This window comes from Arachis duranensis, chromosome 2, assembly GCF_000817695.3.
Source record: "Arachis duranensis cultivar V14167 chromosome 2, aradu.V14167.gnm2.J7QH, whole genome shotgun sequence".
Taxonomy (NCBI): domain Eukaryota; kingdom Viridiplantae; phylum Streptophyta; class Magnoliopsida; order Fabales; family Fabaceae; genus Arachis; species Arachis duranensis.
The window spans coordinates 16,991,732-17,012,423 of NC_029773.3; the positions used below are offsets into that span (position 1 = coordinate 16,991,732).

General features: G+C 33.7%; 1 protein-coding gene and 1 long non-coding RNA gene across 2 annotated transcripts; both read left to right on the top strand.

Annotated features, from left to right (window-relative positions):
• The first annotated feature begins 8,652 nt into the window (after positions 1-8,652).
• LOC127744719 (uncharacterized) lies at positions 8,653-9,402 on the top strand. Its single transcript, XR_008005660.1, has 3 exons — positions 8,653-8,726; positions 8,826-8,918; positions 9,349-9,402. It is a non-coding gene; the product is annotated as an uncharacterized LOC127744719 (long non-coding RNA).
• A 6,963-nt stretch (positions 9,403-16,365) lies between these two features.
• Positions 16,366-20,619, top strand: LOC107473812 (protein SUPPRESSOR OF GENE SILENCING 3). The gene is made up of 6 exons (XM_016093391.3): positions 16,366-16,504; positions 17,505-18,540; positions 18,697-18,991; positions 19,132-19,376; positions 19,763-19,920; positions 20,202-20,619. The coding sequence occupies exons 2-6, from the start codon at positions 17,515-17,517 to the stop codon at positions 20,425-20,427; spliced, it is 1,950 nt and encodes a 649-aa protein (XP_015948877.1). The 5' UTR covers positions 16,366-16,504; positions 17,505-17,514; the 3' UTR covers positions 20,428-20,619.
• The last annotated feature ends 73 nt before the right edge of the window (positions 20,620-20,692 follow it).

A 20,692-nucleotide genomic window follows, 5' to 3' on the forward strand; every position in this document is an offset into this window, starting at 1 on the left:
AAAAATCCTATCCATCTAACATGTACCATTGCCGCAAAAAGTGGGACACTGCTGCGGTTTGTTGCACTTAGGAGCTTCCCTCTTCATCCTGTTGGCATGCTCCAAGTCTCTGACCCCTGTTCATACTCACTGATCGCGACTTCTTCCTCGAGGTCAGCTCGGTGTCCGTTGTCTTCATCTGCTCAGTCAATTCTGCCGACGTCTGGTCTCGTGCTTCAACTCTCTAACTCCTCTCCTCATTCACCAATCGTGTGGTCGTCGTCTGCTTGCAATCATCTACTCATTGTCGCGCTCAACTGCTCAAATCGAAGGTCAGTGCTCACTGCCAATGCATGTTCTTCATTTTTATGCTCTGTTCAGAAATGAGTACGAAGGTTTAGGATTCTTTGAGTGGTACTCAGATTGGTTTTTTTGTTCTTGGTTCTTAGGTTTAGGATTCTGCTATGGCTACGGCTATGACTACTCATATTGATTTGTTGAACAAATAACCCTGCTCACTATTGCTGTGATGTACTATTTTGTTTCCTTTTTTTGCTGAAAAATTTTTTTGTGCTGAAAGCTTGAAACCTTGAGAATCATTGTTAATCATTGAAAAAGTTTGTTAATTAAAATTATGCTGAAATTTTGTTAAAATGATGAGTAATTACCTAAATAAATCCTAAGAATTTTAAAAGTGGATATTTCCCAAAAAAAATTTAATACACACAAACATCTCCAAGATTTTACTCTAGCAGACAAATCAGTCTCTAATTCATTTTTCAGGAGAGTAATTACCCAGATCAGCCCCCAAAAATTTCAAAAACAGACACTTTATTCCAAAAAAAAAATTAATACACAGATCAATCTCCAACATTTTTTTCGTTAGACATAACAATCCTCCGTCCAAAAAAAAATAAAATTATTATTATTATTATTGCACAATAATATTGCACCATAATTTTTTGTATTTTTTGGCAAAAGTAATAATAAATTTATTCATTAAGTTCTTATATATATATTTATAATATAAAAAGTGTTAGGATTTTTTATTTAAATAAATTAAAAAATATTTTATTTCTTGAAATAAATAATTTTAAAAATAATTACGAAAATACGTAGGATTACTTATCTCGTACAGTGTAAATGAGATAAGACAGTGTGCATGACACGTGTATATCTCGTTTACAATGTAAACGAGATACGTGCAAGCTTACATCGTTTACACTATAAACAAGATAAGACTGGGTAACGCCTATATATAGGTATCGTTTATAGCGAGGTTCTGGCCCCATTTTCAACATTTTTACCACTTTCTCCTCTCTTCTATCCCTTTCTGATCATATTATTGAGTAAAACGAAGATGGCGCGCGCAGATGCACGTGATCCGGATATCAATAAATTGAACGCGACATGGCACTACGTCGGGGCAGCCGACTTCGCGGTTAGTTTTGTTATCTTGACATTTATGTTATCCCATATATGTATAGTCATGGTTAGGATACTTGACAAGAACTAGAATACAATTTGTATCGTTAGCAACAAATTACTGATAAGGTATAATTCTAAGAATGTGGTTCTCATTTTTTTTGTAATTTAGTTTCTAACTACATAATTATTAATTTAAATATTAAATACTTGGGTAGATATTTTCCAACCATTGATCTTAGTTTATTGATTATGTGTTTCTTAATTTATTAATTTAGTTATTAACTATCCAAATAAAAATTATTTTTTAAGTTATGTGAAGAATTATGTAATTTTATATTTACCTAAATTAAATTATTAAGTAAAAATTTGATAATTAGATTATTAATTACTTTAGTGAATGTTTTTATTTTAAGTAACGAATTGAGGAAATTTTTATTAATTAACTAAGTAAATATTAAGGTAAAAAATTTTATTGACATAAATTCAGTTAGTACATACGTATAAATTTCTGTTAAATAAATGTATATAAAAGTTAACTCGATTTGTTATGTCGATGCATGTATACAAATTTTTTCTAATTGTGATCACTTATTTTTTATCAGAGGCCTCGCCTACTTCTGCCTCGTCGAGTGAGTCACACACTTCCATCATCGGATGCCATTGTCTCATATTTGAGGGAGGTTGCCTTTGGTAACACGGTGCCTCTCAGGGACATCGTCTTTGATAACTTTCTGATCAAGATATTCGTGGAGCGCTGCATAGACCATATCTCTTATCCTGCGCTCAACCTCATCCATGTCATTCCGAAATTTAGTAGAGACAGGTCTTTCGGTAGCCTTTCTGTGCACGAGTGGATTAGGACGAAGCAGAATCCCAAACCACTCCGGCCAAAGTGCCTCATCGGGTATCGGTAGAAACTCTATCTCGTTTACCTTGAACACAGCCTCCTACATGTACACTAGATGAATATATGGATCCCACTCGATGCTTGCGGCGGCACAAGCAGCAAGTGCATATTGGCATGGGTAGTGGAGAGATTGGAAAAATCCGCTGTCACACGTACCCGCCGTTAGCCAAACACAGAATGAACCTTGCAACCAACCCTCGAACGACTCTAACTCCTCAACGACAAACACTGAAGCTCGTCTGTCACAATGGGTAACATGCATCTTTGGGATGTCCTCTCTGTTCTTTTCAACAGCTGACATCAGTCTTTGGGAGAAGTGATTTCCAGCCGCCAGCTGTGCCTGTGCCTCCCTACCCTTCGTGACGAACAACTTCTGCAGCCTCTCGTACGTGATGCACATGATGGTAGAATTAAGCAAGTATCGTGTACCCTTCAGCGCTGCATTGATGCACTTCGAGAGATATGTTGCCATGTGACCAAACCAGTGACCACTGTCATAGTGTTGTAGCTATATTTCTTTGTTAAATTTACCAGCCCAGTCTGCCATCTCTCACGACAAACTTCTCAAGGCATCCATGTACCACTCGTACCCAGCTTTGCTTGGACTGTAAGCAGCGCTTATGAGGTATCGCTTGTCCTCGGTGGACTTGAAATGAGACATGAAGTTTGCGGCCATGTGTCTAACACAATAAGCATGGAACGCCCTGGGAGGTTACCACCCACTATCATCGGCCCTCCATGCAACCTTGATCGCCTGGAACATATCAGAAATAATCAACAGGCCGTTTTGTGGGGTGACATTCCGTCTTAGATTTGTCAGGAAGAAGGACCATGACTCCGTACTCTTGGACTCCACAATTGCAAAAGCAATAGGAAGGATATTGCTGTTGTCGTTTTGTGCCATTGCAATAAGTAACACACCATCATATTTGTCATATAAATGCTTGCTATCGCCAGAAACAAATGGCTTGCAATGCTTGAAAGCCTGAACATAGGATGGGAACACCCAGGATACTTTGTCGAACATGCTACAGTTGCAGACCATAAGGTGCCCATCATATTAAAGTAAGTCTTTAAGCTTACATATCGTTCTGGGACAACAACTCTGCAGTACTTGTAGTAGCTTCGGCACCTTGTTGTATGACTCCTCCCATTCCCCGTATATCTGTGCAATTGTCTTTTGCTTCGCCATCCAGACCTTTCTATACGAGGGTTTGAAGTGATAGCTTTGTCGAACTGCACTCTGCATGATGACCTTGCAAATAAGGTTATTGTTCAACTATCAATGGTCTTAGGACATGGTGGGTGCTAAACATGTATGCACTCCACCAACCCTCTGGACCTCCCTAACAAAACAAAACATTCATTGTTGGAAACTACACTAGATATAGCAATCATAAATGAGCAAATACGATACAATTAAACTTGACCTCACCAGTATCCGAGGTTCTGTCGGAGGGCTATACGGAGGGTCCAGGAACATCCAGTTGCAGATTTCCAGCAATGCACATGGTACTTTAATCAGTCTGATTTGACCACTCGGTACTCAGCACTTCTGCAAATGCTGTAGTTCTTCACACCCTGCATTACTGCATCTCTATTTTTGACTCTGTGGCTGATCCAAAACTCTACCCCATTGTCTAGGTTGTGATTGTCTTCTTTGGCATTGAAAAATAGAGATTTCTCATGCATCACCTCCATATTCAATGCATGATAGTGACTTGGTACATCTGATAGTGCCGGAATCGGGTGGGGGAGAGGCAAAACATAACGCACCACTGCCTCAGTTGGCGTCTCTGGTATAAACTCCTCCTCATCATCATCTTCAGAGGAATCACTATCATTGCTATCCGCCACGTACTCTTCGTCAGAGTCTTCATCACCTACATTCATGTCTTCCACTGGACTAGCAACATGAATCGGTGGTGGTGCGAGAGGTGGGTCATCCTGCACAAAAGTCGAGTGGACGGATCCACTGCCACAAACATCACCAACCTCGGCAGAAAGCTCAATCACTTGTTCCGCCATAATTCTCCCATAGATGTCAAACATGAGTCGCACATGCTCGTCGCCCTGGAGCCGAAACAGGCGAAACCGTAAAACTTTATTACCCAACGGTGCTAGCAACCTATACACCACCCTTTCGATCTCTTTTCTCCCTAAACCACCAAAGTTACTCAATATCGGACTCTTCAACTCGAACAACGAACTTATTCGCCGAATGCACAACAGTAACAGATTATCACACTCAAATATCACCCTATTGTCACTGTTCTTCATACGACAATTGGGATACACACAGACAACCACATATCTGCTACTACTGGATATTTTTGCCTATTTTTTGGAAGAAAAATCGAGGAGAAGAATATATGAAATGTATGTGGAGAATGCCAACGATTGCACATCCTTTTATAGCTGTTGAAAATTTGTCTTAGCGTATCTCTTTTACACTATAAACGTTATAATTTAACATGTATCTCTTTAAAATATAAACGAGATAAACTTGTACGTATCTCGTCTATACTATAAACGAGATATACACGTGTCATGCGCACTGTCTTATCTCGTTTGCATGCAAACGAGATAAGTAATCCTACGTATTTTTGTAAATTATATATATATATACTCAATAATAATAATAATAATAATAAAATTATTAGAGATTATTCTATAAAAAATTCAAGGTTAAAAGCATTTGATATTTTTGTATTTAATATAATCAAATGATGTCCTATTTTAAAAGACATGTTTGTATTAAAAGAAAATATTTTAATTTGAATTTCAAAACATCATTATTCATCATTATTCACTTTACTTGTTTCTAACGAAAATAGTGTATTAATATGCTAGTGTCATCGTTTACATGCACAAAGCTAAGTTAATAATAATTAAGGTTGATATATAGTAAAAGTAAAATGGACCGGAGCCTATTATGTCTGATAGAGAAAAATATTGGGGGATTAATTTGTGTATTAATTTTTTTGGGACTAAAATGTCTACTTTTTAAATCTGTTGGGACTAATTTGGGTAATTATTCTGTCAAAAAATAAACTAAAAACTATTTTATCTGCCAGAATAAAATTTTGGGAATTAATCTATGTATTGATTTTTTTTTAGACTAAAATATCATTTTTTTAATAATAAAAAGATATTTATAATATAATTTGGACTGATTTATAAAATACAGACCAGTTATACATATAAACTTTTTTGGTGTATAAGTTGTCTCAATCTCAACAAAAACAATCATCAATTTCGATGACGTGTAAACACGCGCTTCTCTATCTCTTGAATAACGCAAAAACCATTATGACAAATGCTCCTTCTCCCTCAAGCAAAATTGCAACGCTCAAAATTTAAACAAAGATCAAAATCTCTCAAAAATTTTCGTGAAAATGTCAAGGAAGTTTTAAAGCTGTATTCGAAATCTTTAGCGACAAAGACAGAAAGAAAACACGAAAAATTATTGAAGGTAATGTTCACTAATCTTGCATTTTTCTCACTTTCTCTCTCTCATTCTGATTGCAAAACCCTACATACTCATAAGTCTCTTTATTTAGTACAATCATATCGTGTTCTTGCCTTTCAATGATTACTGTTTTGATTATACGCTTCATTTCGAAGTAAAATTGTTAGGTCGGCGTAACTGTTATGTTAGATCGGCGTAAAAATGTTACTTAGTTTTTGTCGTATAGTTTAACCAATATCTGTATATATTTGAAGCATTTGAATTTGTTTTTGTGCATGTTTGAGTGTTTGCATATTTCGAACTACGTTGGTCTCAGAACTTGTTGAAAATGCTTTTGGTGTATTTTGTTGCTGTTTCGGTGTATTTGAAAGTTTTTTTGTTATATTTCGTGTGAATTGAGGTTTACTATATCTGTTGTCCATTTTATGCTGTAACTAGAGAAAAAAATATTGTTATTCTATTTCTGATGTTATTTTTGTATATATTTGAGTGATTAGCAATGGTTTTTGTCCATTTTATGCACTGTTTCATTGAATTGCATGTTATCTTGAACTCAAATTGTATGATGTAATTCCGGTGTATTTGAAAGTTTTTTTGGTGTATTTCGTGTGAATTGAGGTGTACCTGCAGCTCTTGTCACCTATTAACCATTTTTTTATTCCTTACAAAAGAAATGGAAAAAAATGAAGCACTAAAATATAATGTAAGCATATATATGTTTGAACAACTCGATTTTTTTAATAAATGTAGTTTATTTACATTATTCTGATTTATTTACAAAAAAATCATGATTTGAGATGCTCAACCAGATTAATTCACAAAACCTTCCAGAACATGAGCGATGAGAAGAAAGCCATTGTTCGAGAACTGGAATTTGGTGGTTTAATGCATATCCTTACGATGAATGTTCAACATAAGCTTTTGAAAGAGTTAGCATATTCTTTTGATCTGTCTCGTAACAAAGTAAACACGCAGTATGAATTGTGAAAATATAATCAACATCACCCTAGAAAATATAACAGCTGCACTAGGCTTGACTGTATCAGGTAAAAAACAATTTTGTAATAAATTGTGAAAATCAACTTTCGGTGTATTTTCAACTTATTTCTATGTTTTTGAGATATTTTTTGCTGCTTTTGCAAGTCCACTCTATCTAGAAAAAATTAACTTTCAAGGAAGTTTTTAGAAGCTTCCAAGGCAAGACTTTGTCCCAATTATCAATACCTATGATGGAGATGAGTGTTGATGGGAAGGAAATCGGCTAAGATTTAAGAGGTTATTCATCCTCTACATTCAGATGTCCTTCTTGTTGCCGACAACGGTAAACAAAGTTTCTCTAGTTCACTTGCCGCCGATTATTGACTTGGGTGCAATACTTGAATATAATTGGGGTGGTCATGTGCTGAACTTCCTCATAAAGGGCATCAGACAGCACATAGTCAAAAAGAAATATGTTGTTAATGGCTGCCTGTTTGCTCTAATGATTGTATATTTTCACGAATCAACATACAAAAATAAATTGGCAGATGCAATTTTTGGACCACCATGGGTCCAACATTGGACCAGGAAACTACTGGTTAAAAGAATACAAGCTGAGATCAAGCAAGACATGGTAACTGAAGAGAATTCCTTCTTCAATTTCAGTGTATTTCTTATAGATATATTGTGTAAATACACGTTTTTTCTGTTTTAGGAAATTGTGAAAAGAGTACATGTCAAAAAACAACTAAAACAGAGAAAAAAGGTAGAAAAGAAGAAAAAGAAGAGTATGATTGTTGCTGAATCTGAGTATGATTTTGAAAATGACTTGGAGGACGCACAAAAAACAAGAAAACAACCTAGAAGAGCAGCAAAGAAAAAGTAGTCTTTTTTAGTGTATTTTTTACCGTTTTATTTTGTATTTTTGCTTGATGATTGACTCATTTTTCAGGATGGAGTCCGAGAAAAAAAAGCACATTTACGAGGATTCATCTTTCGAAAAAGAAAGTGAATCTAATAATGTGTAAGATTAAGAAATTGTGTCTTGGTTTTTCGTCAAAATTTTATTTATTAACAGAATTTTTTTAATGTATTGTCAGAGCGAAGAAAGTGAGAAAATAAGAAAACAAAGAAGAAAAATTCACAAGTCTGCAAAAAAGTAAGTATTAGTTTTACCAATTTTATTATGTTTATTTACCTGATAATTTTTTGCTTTTCCAGGATGCAATCCAAAAAAAGAAAACAGCTTATTGAGGATTCATCTTAGGAAAAAGAAACTGAATCTTCCAAAAAAGAAACTAAATCTGAGAATGAGTAAGATTCCAAAATTTTTATTGTATTGCTATCTTTATTTTTTTTATCAATATTTTTTTATTACCAGAATTTTTCGCATGTATTGTCAGAAGTGAAGAAAGCGAGGAAATAAGAGAAAGAAAATTGAAGAAAAAAAATCAAAATCCTACAAAAAAGTAGGTATTCCTTTATTTATTGAATTTTATTGTATTCATTTGCCTGAAGATTGTTTGCTTTTCCAGAATTGAATCCAGAAAAAAGAAATAGGTGGTTGAGGGCTCATCCTTCCACAAAGAAACTGATTCTGATAATGAGTATGATTGAGAACCTATCGTTCTAATGCTATGCTTGTCAATTTTCGGTGTATTTTGGCAATTTTATTGTATATTTTGTTGCCTGATGATTGCTTGCTTTTTCAGAACTAAATCTAGAAAAAAGAAACAGGTGGTTGAAGACCCATCCTCCCACAAAGAAATTGATTCTGATCATGAGTACGATTGGAAACCCATTATTGTAATGCTATGCTTGTCAATTTTTGGTATATTTAGGAAATTCTACTGTGTTTTTGTTGTTTGATGATTGTTTGCTTTTCCAGGATGCAAGAAAAATTCACTAATCTTCCAAAAACTGGGTTCACTCTACCGAAACTCACTATGATCCTTCAGACACGTAAGATTTAATATGTAAAATCCTTTCTTTGCTAAAATTTTCTAAAATTTGATGTAATTAATTACTCTAGTTTTACTGAAATGTTTATTTTGTCTATAGAATACCATCTGCAAATTTGGCAAGTGAACATGATGATGTGTTCCAAACACAGACAAGCCTTCAGAGCAGTGTAAATCAACTGAGTAATAACATGTATTCTCTGTTTCTCTTATCATTTGTTTAATTCTTCTGCTACCATATTCTATTTTTGATTTCATATATATATTTTTTAGAAAAAAGCCTTTTAAGATTTTACTCAAGAAAAAAAATGGCAAAAAAGAAAAAAGAAAAATCTGCAACTATGTAAGTTCTCATAAAACAGAAGTTATGTTTATATCGAATCTTTTTTAGGTGTATTGGTTTCAGTGTATTCATGTTGAAGGAACAAGATGAATCATTAAATGAAGCAGCACCTGTTCTAGAAGCAACAACAGCTAGTGATTCTCTAGAAAGAGACTCATTCTGAATCATAACCACTCGACTATGAGTTTTCCAACTTACTTTCAATCTTCTATGCTTTGAGTTTAATTATTTCCACCTGAATGTTTACTCAATATTAACTTTTTATTTTTATCTTCATTAGATTTCTACTTCAAATATGTGCACATCCATCAGAAACAACAGCCTCAAGCCCCATGCTGGATTAATGATGGTTACCAAGGCAACATCATTTCTAAAGCATGACATTCCTGCATCATCATCCAGCCTTAGCTTTTCTGAATTGAGTTAGGAAGATACACTTACTCAAGAAGGTCAACCAGTAGTTGAAAAGGAAAAATCTCCAGAGAGCCCAATATTCGTTGAAGAATTAGAAGAGTTAGTGGAGCAGGTTGTAAATATTGGGGTTGCAGCGACGTTAAATTTTGCTGAGAATAAAAGTTTCCCATGCCAAAAGGTACAACCTACCATGAGCTTTGTTGACAAGTTCAAAACTCCTGTAAGGCGGAGCGAAATAACCGCAACTTTAGGGAAAAATACTTTCTTTGGGCCACAACTGTCAAGACCTATGATGATACAAGCAGTAATGAGCGGGACACAATATTCATCCTGAACCATGAATATCTGCTGAACAAGAGGGCACATTGCATCTTTAAAAACCAATACATATGTCGAAAATATGGTAATCTTAGAATAATATTAATGATTTTCTTATGAGTTATTGTGTCATATATGTAATAACTTTAGGTTTTTTGTTTTCCTAGGTTGTCTCTACAATGTGTCTTCTTCTGAACAAAAAAATGAAAGATTTGAAGAACAAATATACTGTCTCACTCCCTGATGTTGTGGTAAGGTGTAGTAAATTCAAATTTTGGTGTATTTTTAAAATGTATTGTTTGTTATAACTGTTTCTTTCGGTGTTATACAAATTCTGCATAATTTGGCTTTGAGAAATCATCAAGGAAAGTTCAAACAACCAAGAACTAACAAGCCCTTCGATATTCAAGACTATAAGGACTTCATCCCATATTTAGACAAGAAAAAGTTGGCATCCCATATATTTGTAAGTTTTCGTTTATAAAGCTTCTTAAACAATTCTTTCATTAGGTGCCAATTAAACCAAAAAGTTGTTCTCTCTGGCCAAACTTAAGATATTTGTCCCAGTTTGCTACGCGGAACATTGGTGGATATAGATAGCGGATGTTAAAAAGAAGAAATTCATGTCCTTGACCGATTTCACAAAAAATCTCCTTCGAAAGAAAGAACAACACTTAATAAATTTATTGTAAGTTGCTTCTGTTTTCTCTATAAATTCCTTGGTTTCTATCTATTGTAAGCAATATAAAATTTTGGTGTAGTTCTATTTGAAATAAGATGGACTATTGGTTCATTTTGGTGTAATTTGGTATTAAATATAGTCTTTCTTATATTTTGCTTTTTTGGATTTTAGGGCAAAATGATTTCAAGAATGAGGAAATTTGTCGGAGGACAACCTCTAACAGACAAGGATGATGAAATTGAAGCACCATATGTTAACATCGCTGGGCAACATACCCAGTATAAATCTTTCTATCTGAGAAATTGTGTTTTTTCTTTTAATGTTCTAATTTATTTTGCTAATATAATTTTGTTTTTGGCTTTAATTGTGCCATTTATGTGATGAAATGGCTCGAGATAATTGAACAAAAAAAAATCAAAAAGGGCAAATATGAATTAGAGAATTGGATACAGGTAATTATCTTTAAAAATAGATAACTCTATATTACTAAATTAATGGAGTTTAATAAAAGAAAATTTTTTTAAACTATAGGAAGAAGTGGATCATTTTGGAGTTGAATATGCTTTACTGATTTTATTTGATGAAATCAATCGACTCAGAGATAAAGCCATTCAAGAATGTGAAGCCATCAGATTGTCCAAGCCATCTGTGGCCTTATTGAGGACTTATTGTAAATTGCGTTCAGAAGATATCGGTAGTGAATAGTTTGAATGTTGTAGACAGTTAAAAATTGTGTACTAAATTTTCTATTTAAGCACATATTTTCTATCTTTATGAATATTTAATCCAAGCTTTTTATAAGTATTCTTTGCAAAAATAAACTTCTATGAAGATGTCTGTGTTGTATTAAAATGTTGTTAATCTGAATGAATCCAGGTTCAAAAAAATCCAGAAAAACAAGATTAAATTGAGTAATACACCAAACTCATTTATGAATACACCAAAAACTATTCGAAATACATCGAAAAATGTGCATACATATTTTTCTGTAAATTATAACTAGAAGATATGAGAATTCTGTAATTTGAATTGTTACTCTCCTTAAATATTGAATTGTCTATGTATTGTATATTTAAAACAAACAAATTCCTTCAGATAGTTGAAGACACTAATTTTCAAAGAAACAACAATATATCAAAATGGAACAAAATAAGAAAATATAAAAAAGAAGAGCATGCATAATACATAGAAATTATTTTGCAATACACCGAAATAGTGTCACACTACACCGAAAAAACTATCTTATGCTACTAAATCTCTGAACTGATAATTCATAACATGTCCATGATGTTGGCTGGAATTTGACTGCGCCAGTGAACCACCATAAAAAAGGTTTAACTGCAAAAAATAAATCATATATTAGCAAAACTATTAACAAACAAAAATAAACTCAATTCCACTTGTTTAAAGAACATCACTTTTACTTTACTTAGAGCTTTCGTTTTCTTTTTCTTTGAAGCATTTGCAATCTGTTTTCCAGTCTTTGATCCCAGTCTATTTTTGAGACATCCTCTTGTTCTCACACGTGGAGGCTTTAAAGCTTGTTAATATCTTCCAAAGAAGCATATTCGTGAGATAACGAACATTTTTCTTTGCTTTTGGCTTTGTATTCTTGCATCTCAACCATAACATTATCGTAAGTACAGTGCAGAATTGCAGTCAACTCCTCACATTCTGATGCAAATTCATATATATTTTGTGACCGAAACACCAAATTGTCAAATCTCTTGCTTATTGGCTCCAACAGAGGCTCGTCGTGGCCGCTCTTGATATGTGTTTGCCTCCTCTTTGCATTCTTGCTCCATCGTTCTAATATATATATCTTGGTGACACTTTATTCACTCGCTCAAAGCTTAGGGCGCTCAGAGAATGACAACACAATATCCCTCTTGACTCGAATAATAAGCACTGACATTTAACTTCAGCTGATATCCTATCGTATGTAACCGCAAACTTGTTAAATATTGAGTTAGAAACCTGTTCTACAACTTCATATACCATATAGCCTAGAGCAGAGTGCGTTGATATTGTGATGCAATGCACCTTTTCTCTGAATTGTGTTTGGACTTTCTTGAACTTCTCGTGAGTATACACATATTGAAACTGAGCTTCTATTGAGGATTTTGTTGCACACGGTATAACGGTATAAAAATCTGCAGCATCCAATTCTCTTTCTCTCTGCTTTCTACTTCCTAGGCAATTATCGTGCTGTTTGACGAATTGAATAAGTAAGTTGTTGCGCGTAATAAACTTGTTTAAAAAAGCATGCATACTTTTACTCCTTTGCGTGCTTCTCATCCTAGTCTAGAAGTAGTGATCGAGATAAACTGGAATCTATAAATGACGATCTTCGAAAAGCTCTGAATAAACACCTAATCAGAACTAAAATACACCAAAAAACATACAATTTGACACCTCTACAACACAAGAAAAATACATACTATAATTAACAACATCAGTTAATCCTGAAAAAAATATTACCTGAAAGTCATTTGTTGTCCCCAAGACCATACTTCATCAGAAAATCATTCCAATTCCTATCAAATGATTCTTTTGTAAGAGAGTTCTGAACAACATGACTCATCTCGTGTTTAATTTTTTCATGTCATTTGTAGCTATTTAATTTACTTAGGATCTTCTTCATGATATGAAAAATACACCACCATTGAATTGTTGTGGGGATACAAGCCTCAACAGCCCTTTGGATCGATGCACATTGATCGTAAGAATGCCTTTCGGAATATTTCCTACCGTGCAATGAAATTAACATTCAAATAACCATTTGAATGATTGAGTATCCTCGTTTTTCATCAAAGCACATCAGTAGTGTTGTCTGACCATGGTGATTTATGCCAACAAAAGAACCAAAAACCAAATTATACTTGAATACAACGACACATGAACAAAATCATTAATACACCAAAATAATATCTCTATACATCGAAAATGGTACCAAATACACATAAACTAGAACAACATATTACCTGTTTATATTGTAAGTGATATCGAATGAAATAACATCTCCAAAATACTCAGAGATAGCCATGCTTCTAGTGTTGGCCCAAAAAGCAATCTTAATCGATTGATCAACCTCAAATTCAAGCTCGAAAAAAAATTCTGATTCTTCTCTTTCATTCTTAATAAGTATTTCCCAAATTCTTTTGTATCCTCTAGTTCCGAAACATTCCGTACTTCTCTCGTGATGTAATTTCTCACATCTTTTTCAATAAAACTTAATTCACGATGACTCCGTTGCTGCGACAAATGATTGGTATATTTTGCTTAGTCTAATTCCAACTTCCTCGTTATTCTCTATTGTACGTTGTACGGACATGCTTAATTTCCTGTGTTGTTTAAGATCTCTGCTTGATTTGGACAACAGGGGTGTGAATGATGAAATATAACCTTCGAAATTATCCAAACACTAACGTCCTTCAATATGTTTTTATAAATTCTTGCAGGACAATTTAATCCAACTGAGGGATTTATTTTCTTAGTTGGAGATATGTTCGATTTTCATTTTCTCTCTCTGCTACATATAATCAATTGGTTCTTAATTTCATTTCTCTTCTTATTTGTGCTCCGAATTCTTGTAGAAAAATCTACAATTTTCGAATAATCTTTGTAGAATTTTGCAGCATCTTCAAGCGTGTTAAAAGTCATCTCAACCTTTGGAACAAGCTGCTCATCAACGTCGCACAAAAACTGCAAAAATACATCGAAAATAGTCCACAATACACCATATTAAAAGCTAGCATCATTGAAGTTCATAATAAAAAATAATAAAATTAGATTCAGAGCTCATCATCAAATAGAAACTAAATGATTCAACTACAGAGTCATAAACTACTAACAGACTACATTATCTAGATTCAAATCGCACCTCACTAGTTGATTTGATTCAAAACAATAATACAATTCACCCTCGTTCAATTAGACCATCTCCAGTAGGGAACTCATCCCATTCCTTATTTATGACCCACCTGTCATAAAGAGTAACTCCACATCAGCTTTTGCGTCATAAACAGTAAATAGGAACTCAAAGCATCTCTCTCTTCTCCATTAGAAGGAACTAACTTTAGTTCCTATTGTAGTCCCACTTAATTAATTAATTAAAATATTTAAAATTAATATAATCATTATTTTTTTATAATAATATTATTTAAATTTATGATTTGAAATAATTCAATATTATAAAATATTAAAATTATATCTAATATGTTTTTAATTTTTTTAATTGAAATACCACATGACATGATTTTATTGGTTGCTACAAGTCCCTCTTTAGAGGGACTCTCAACATTGGTATCCGTGAAGAGCCTCCCTTTTCTCTTTGCTCCAACGCCAATTGGGTGCCTGTATGTCAGAAAGGGGACTCTATTTTCCAGTATTGGAGTTGCTCTTAAAAGTCTGAACCTATAATACACCAAAAAGAGTTCTGATATACACCGAAACGAGAAATGGAACATATTCATCAAAATTTCTATATTACATTCAATTCAAACTATCAATGATGAACAATAATTTTCACAAACAAAATATTATTCACCTACAGAATCATCGACAACTATAATCGAACTATACCTCAGTCACTTCATTAGATTCAAAACAATAATCCATTTCGCTTTAGTTCAATTGACAATCTAAACTTGAATCATTCACTATCTTCAATAAAGATAATAGTTCAAAACTGATTTCAGAACTTGATTTAAAAAATGTACAGAACAAAAAAAATCACGAAAACTAAAGAAAGAAAACATAGAGAACGAAAGAAGAAAAACATAGAGATAGACGAGAACGTAGATCAAAAACGCTAATAAAATTTGAAAAGAGAACGTAACCCTTTCAAAAAAGGCAGTTATATATTCGCGCGTTGATTGAAAAATTGATTAAATAGTGGCGCGTGAGGTGAATTAGGTTAAAGAGATTTGTATGAACTTGTGTCAAAAAATAACTTGTATATAAAAAATATTTCTATAAAATAAAAATCAATATATTTTATTATTATTTAGATTAATTTTAATGGTTTATATTTATAACCATTCAAATTTTCAATTTTAAATTAATAACTTTTTCTATACTACTATCAACTAGTTTTTGCACCACTTTTTCTTTCTTAAATGTGTTAGAGCTCTCTGTTAAATGTATTAGAAGTAACTAATCTATTTATTTATTATTTCAACTAATTTAATTATTTTAATTATTATTTTTCATTTTTATTTGTTCAATTACATTGAATTATTATTAATAACGAGACAAAACGACTAAAAAAACTAGACGATAAATCATAAATTATTCTAAAGTGAATAACATAAGTTTCATAAGCAAAAATATTAAGAAAGCTTTATTAAATAAAGATTAAAACTATGGCAACTAAAAGATAAAGAATATTATTAAAATAATATAAATATTTTTTTTCCATATTAAATGCTCAAATAGTTATCGTAAAAAATTAATTTAATTGACTAATAGTACAATTTAATATTAACAATGAAACATTTTATAAAAATATATAATACTAACTGCAAACTAAAATTAAAATTTTAAAATAAATATTGTCTCTTTTATTTTGATAACTTAATATTTTTTTTTATAAATTCATATAAATATACAATGAAAAAAATTATATGTAAAATAATATTATTAAAAATAAAAATAGTATTATTATTTTCTATAAATATATTATATTTTCACATTATTAGCCTACTAAAATGATATTTTAAAAGAAAAATGTACACCAATCACCAAATTAAGTTCAAAGAATATATTTTTTCCCAAAGAAAGAGAAGGGTTGAACAAAGTTGACAAAAAGGAAAAAAAAAAACTAAATTAATATATATATAAAAAAATAAAATAAAATTAAATTAAATCAAACTTGATTGAAAACTTCAGGTCCGCAAAGACCTCACATAAGGTCTCCTCTTGTTCTTCTGACACTCACACTCACTCTCACTCTCACTGTAGCGCGTTTGGACCATCAATCTTTCTCGATTTTCCGCCATTTACATTTCAGCGATCCCTGGTGATTCCCTCTTACCTTGGAAACGATGTCGCTTTGCTGTTAGTTGGTGTTTCTTTTGAATGCTCATTTTCTTTTTCGTAGAAGCATTTCATTTTCACTTTCAATTTCTGGTTTTTTGGATTCTTTTCTATTTTTTGTGTCTGTGTGTTTGTGGGTTTTTTTTTTCGGTTTCAGTTTCTCATAACCATATATTGAGTTATTTATAGCTTTGTGAAATTGAGGGTTTCAAGTTCCATGTGATCATAGCCGGTGTTTTTTTGTTAAAGAATTTTATTTCTTTCCCCCTACTTCTTTTGGTTTCCATTTGGTGTTCTTATTGACGAATGATTTTCATGGCCGCCTCGAAAGCTCTTATTGACCAAAAGAAAGAAAACGAAACTTCCTTGATGAATATTATCAAACCCTTGTTCTAGAATCTAGTTGCTTTCATTTTAAGTTCATGCATTTATTTGTTAACTCAAACAATAAAAGTGTTATCTGAATGTATTTGTGGATGCTGTCCGGTGCCTTATATGACAGAAGAATGAAATTAATTGTTGCTTTCATTGTCTTTAATTTCCAATAGCATATGATTACGAATTGTCACATCATGGCAATTGGCATTTGGCAAGCTTCATGTGTTTTGTATCTGGTTTTGTATGAAAATAGCCTTACCCTTACACTGTGTCTTCTGTAAACTATCTTCTAATAATTGTGCATCTCTTTATTATGTGAAAGACCTGAGTTCATAATGGTGTGTTGTTATGCATTTTGTTGGGGGAGTGCGATGTTCAAGTAAATGAATGCTATTGCAGTTTTTAGACTTTTGAGATATACTTGTGTTTGTCATGTAGGTTAATATTTCTATTTCTTCAAATATCTGGGCGGTCTTCCCTTTTCTGTTCTGGATGATGAATACTGAACTGGGTCGACTGATATTTTTGCTGATTCTTTTTGAACTTTGCTAAATCTATGTATAATGTAATCATGCTTGACTGAGTTTTTTTAATCATACACACAGAGCACATAAAATGAGTTCAAGAGGAGGCGGAGGAAGACCTTCTACTACAGTTAACAATGATGATACGCTGTCCAAAGGGAAAAATGTATCCGAATATGATCAAACGTTTGACCAGTTGGCTCAAGGTGTTGCTGACACTACCCTGGATGCAGGAGAAGATGATGGTGGGTGGGAGACATTTACAAGGAAACCCAAGGGCAAAGGTGGAAACAATGCTTCAAAACAATGGAATTCTCCATCCCATAATTCTAATCCCAGAGCACGGGGAAACAGAGACATGGCTCAAAAGCAAGGCAATAAAAATTACGGAACTGGACGAGCTTCTGGAAATCCCTGGCAGCAAACTCAAAATGCTAACTATAGGAGACCAGCTGGAAGAGGAAACGGAAGTTTCCAATCAGCTAGCTATGGATATGAAAGCAACTATGTGGTTCCAAATCCTTTAATTCGGCCTCCATTGCAGCAGGGTTGGAATTGGCAATCTAGAGCTGGTGCTGTGCAGTCCCATGTAGATGAAATACCACCACCAGAGGACCCTGAGAAGAATGATGATGTTGAGGATGACGATGAGGGGGAGGAGTCTGATGTTATGGAAGATACTGATGATGATCTAATGAGTGATGATTATGATTCAGATACCAGTCAAAAGAGCCATGAGACACGTAAGAAGTGTAGATGGTTCACGAAGTTCTTTGATATTTTGGATGGCCTGACTGTTGAGCAGATTAATGATCCAGAGAGGCAGTGGCACTGCCCAGCTTGTCAAAATGGTCCTGGTGCCATTGATTGGTATAGAGGGCTGCAGCCTCTAATGACACATGCCAAAACAAAAGGGTCTAAAAGGATGAAGATGCACCGAGAGTTTGCTTTACTTTTGGATGAGGAGTTGCGTAGAAGGGGTACTACGGTAGTTCCGGCCGGGGAAGCTTTTGGTAAATGGAAAGGTTTAGTTGATATGGAGAAAGATCATGAAATAATTTGGCCTCCAATGGTTATCATACAGAATACAAAGCTTGAACAGGATGAAAATGAGAAGGTACGTGCATACCTTTTACTTGTGTCAACTGTTGAATAATTATACTTGTAATAATCATAAGTAGTACTCTAAAAGTGTAATATAGAAAACCATTCGAAAATTCCCTAAGCATTTGCCAGTTTGAATTAACTCAAGGTTTTTGTTCTTTGTATTTAGTGGATAGGTATGGGAAACCAAGAGCTTCTTGATTATTTTAGTACATATGCAGCTGTGAAAGCGCGACACTCCTATGGTCCACAAGGTCATCGTGGGATGAGTGTTTTGATATTTGAAGCCTCAGCTAGTGGTTATCTAGAGGCAGAGCGTCTGCACAAGCATTTTAAAGATGAAGGAACTGATAGGGACGCATGGTTTCATCGTCGTATTTTATATCTACCTGGTGGGAATCGTCAGCTCTATGGATATTTAGCTACTAAGGAAGACCTGGACGTTTTTAACAGGCATTCCCAAGGTTCCATTTCCCCTTTTGGATCTTTTTTCTTCTACATACTCGCATTCTGCAGTTTGTTAGATGTCTATGAATTGGAGGTTATGGAAGTCAATTTTATGCTGACTCTTTATATGTTTTGTCATTCCATATGAATTTTATAGGTAAATCTAGGCTCAAATATGACTTGAGATCATACCAGGAGATGGTTGTAAACCAAATCAAGCAAATGAGTGAGGACAACCAGCAACTTAACTACTTTAAGAACCGGGTTGAGAAAGAGAAAAAGCATAAAAAAGCTCTGGAAGAATCTTTTGGTATAGTGAGTGAGAAGCTGCGAAGGACAATGGAGGAAAATCGCATTGTGAGGCTCAGAACAAAAAAGCAACATGAAGAAAACAAGGAAGAGGTAATACAAACATCACACATACAGACCTTATGGCTTTTGTGTTTAAACTGTTCCTTGAGGCATATTTGCTTTACTTGTGTTATATGTTTAGCATATGATTGTTTCTTGAGGGTTCAAATATAATTGTGCAATGAACTGTTCTATTGAGAAGTTTCATATGTAATTACTACTTTGTAGTTCATTACAAGAGTGCATGACATGTTTCTCTCACTCCCAAAAATGGAAAAGAAAAGAATAGAGATTGTTATGGATTTGTGTACTTGGTTGGTTTCATGCTTAATTTCTTTTTCTTCTGGCGAGGCGTGTTCTGTAATTTTCTCTAGGTCAAAGTGTATTTTTTTCATGTTATGTATTTTGACTATCGTATCCTGTGTCCCAACTGGAAGATGTATATGCAAGAAAATTTTTTCAAGGATCAGCTCAAGTCAATTCATGAGACGAGGAATGCAAGGGAAGAAGATTTTGAGAGGATGCAGCAGGAAGAACGTCAGAAGGTGATGCAGTCAAGTACTGCTCCTTTAAATGCAGAGGATCGAAGACTCAAGTAAGCAGAGTGTTTTGTTTTTCCATTTGCATCTGATGTATAGCTATTATGTGTTAAAGTAAATTTTTATGAAGTTAGTATCCTCTAAGATTATTCAAATTGGAAGGTTGAAGGGGATAGATTTGAAAGAAAACCTAACTTCACATGACACTGGAAAAATGAATGTTTTGAGGAGTGAAGGGTTTATGTGATACACTAAAGAATGTGGTCTAATTAATTTGTTAGTGCCGTTTATATTTTCCAATGGCTTGTGGTGAATTTCTATTTTTCTATGGATATAGGGCCGATGAATATCTGAAATTTGTTGAGGTCCAAGACAAAGAAATGGAGAACTTTGTCGCTGAAAAGGAGAAGTTGTTGTATGCTCATGAAGAAAGCATTGCTGCAATGAAGCGCAGGCATTGGGAGGAAGAGGTGCAGATGGAGAAGAACTTCGATGAACAACTTGCAAAACTCATGGAAAAGTATTCGCCGTCTCATTCGGAGACCAAAGCCAGTGGTACCTGATGATTCGGAATGCATAGACTCATACAGCGAGATAACCACAACCAAAAATAGATAAAGATAAAATCACAATTTATAGAATGATTGTTCAATGTTGGGAACTCAGATTTTGGTGCTCTAGATATTTGACTATTTGAGAATCTGAAGATTTAGTACTTTATTTTGGTTTTATTTAGCTGTTGTTTGAAATGTCAATCTTGAAATTATCTTGCTTGCATGCGGTACTAATAACAATAGTTTTTAACTTGGTTGATCTTCAAATTTGCAT

What these genes read in the sequence shown, in the direction of transcription:
- LOC107473812 (XM_016093391.3), top strand. Translation starts at nt 17,515, where the DNA reads ATGAGTTCAAGAGGAGGCGGAGGAAGACCTTCTACTACAGTTAACAAT. An exon ending in TTTTAACAGGCATTCCCAAG is followed by an intron (nt 18,992 to 19,131) that starts GTTCCATTTCCC and finishes TGAATTTTATAG; the next exon opens with GTAAATCTAGGCTCAAATAT. An exon ending in GCAGAGGATCGAAGACTCAA is followed by an intron (nt 19,921 to 20,201) that starts GTAAGCAGAGTG and finishes CTATGGATATAG; the next exon opens with GGCCGATGAATATCTGAAAT.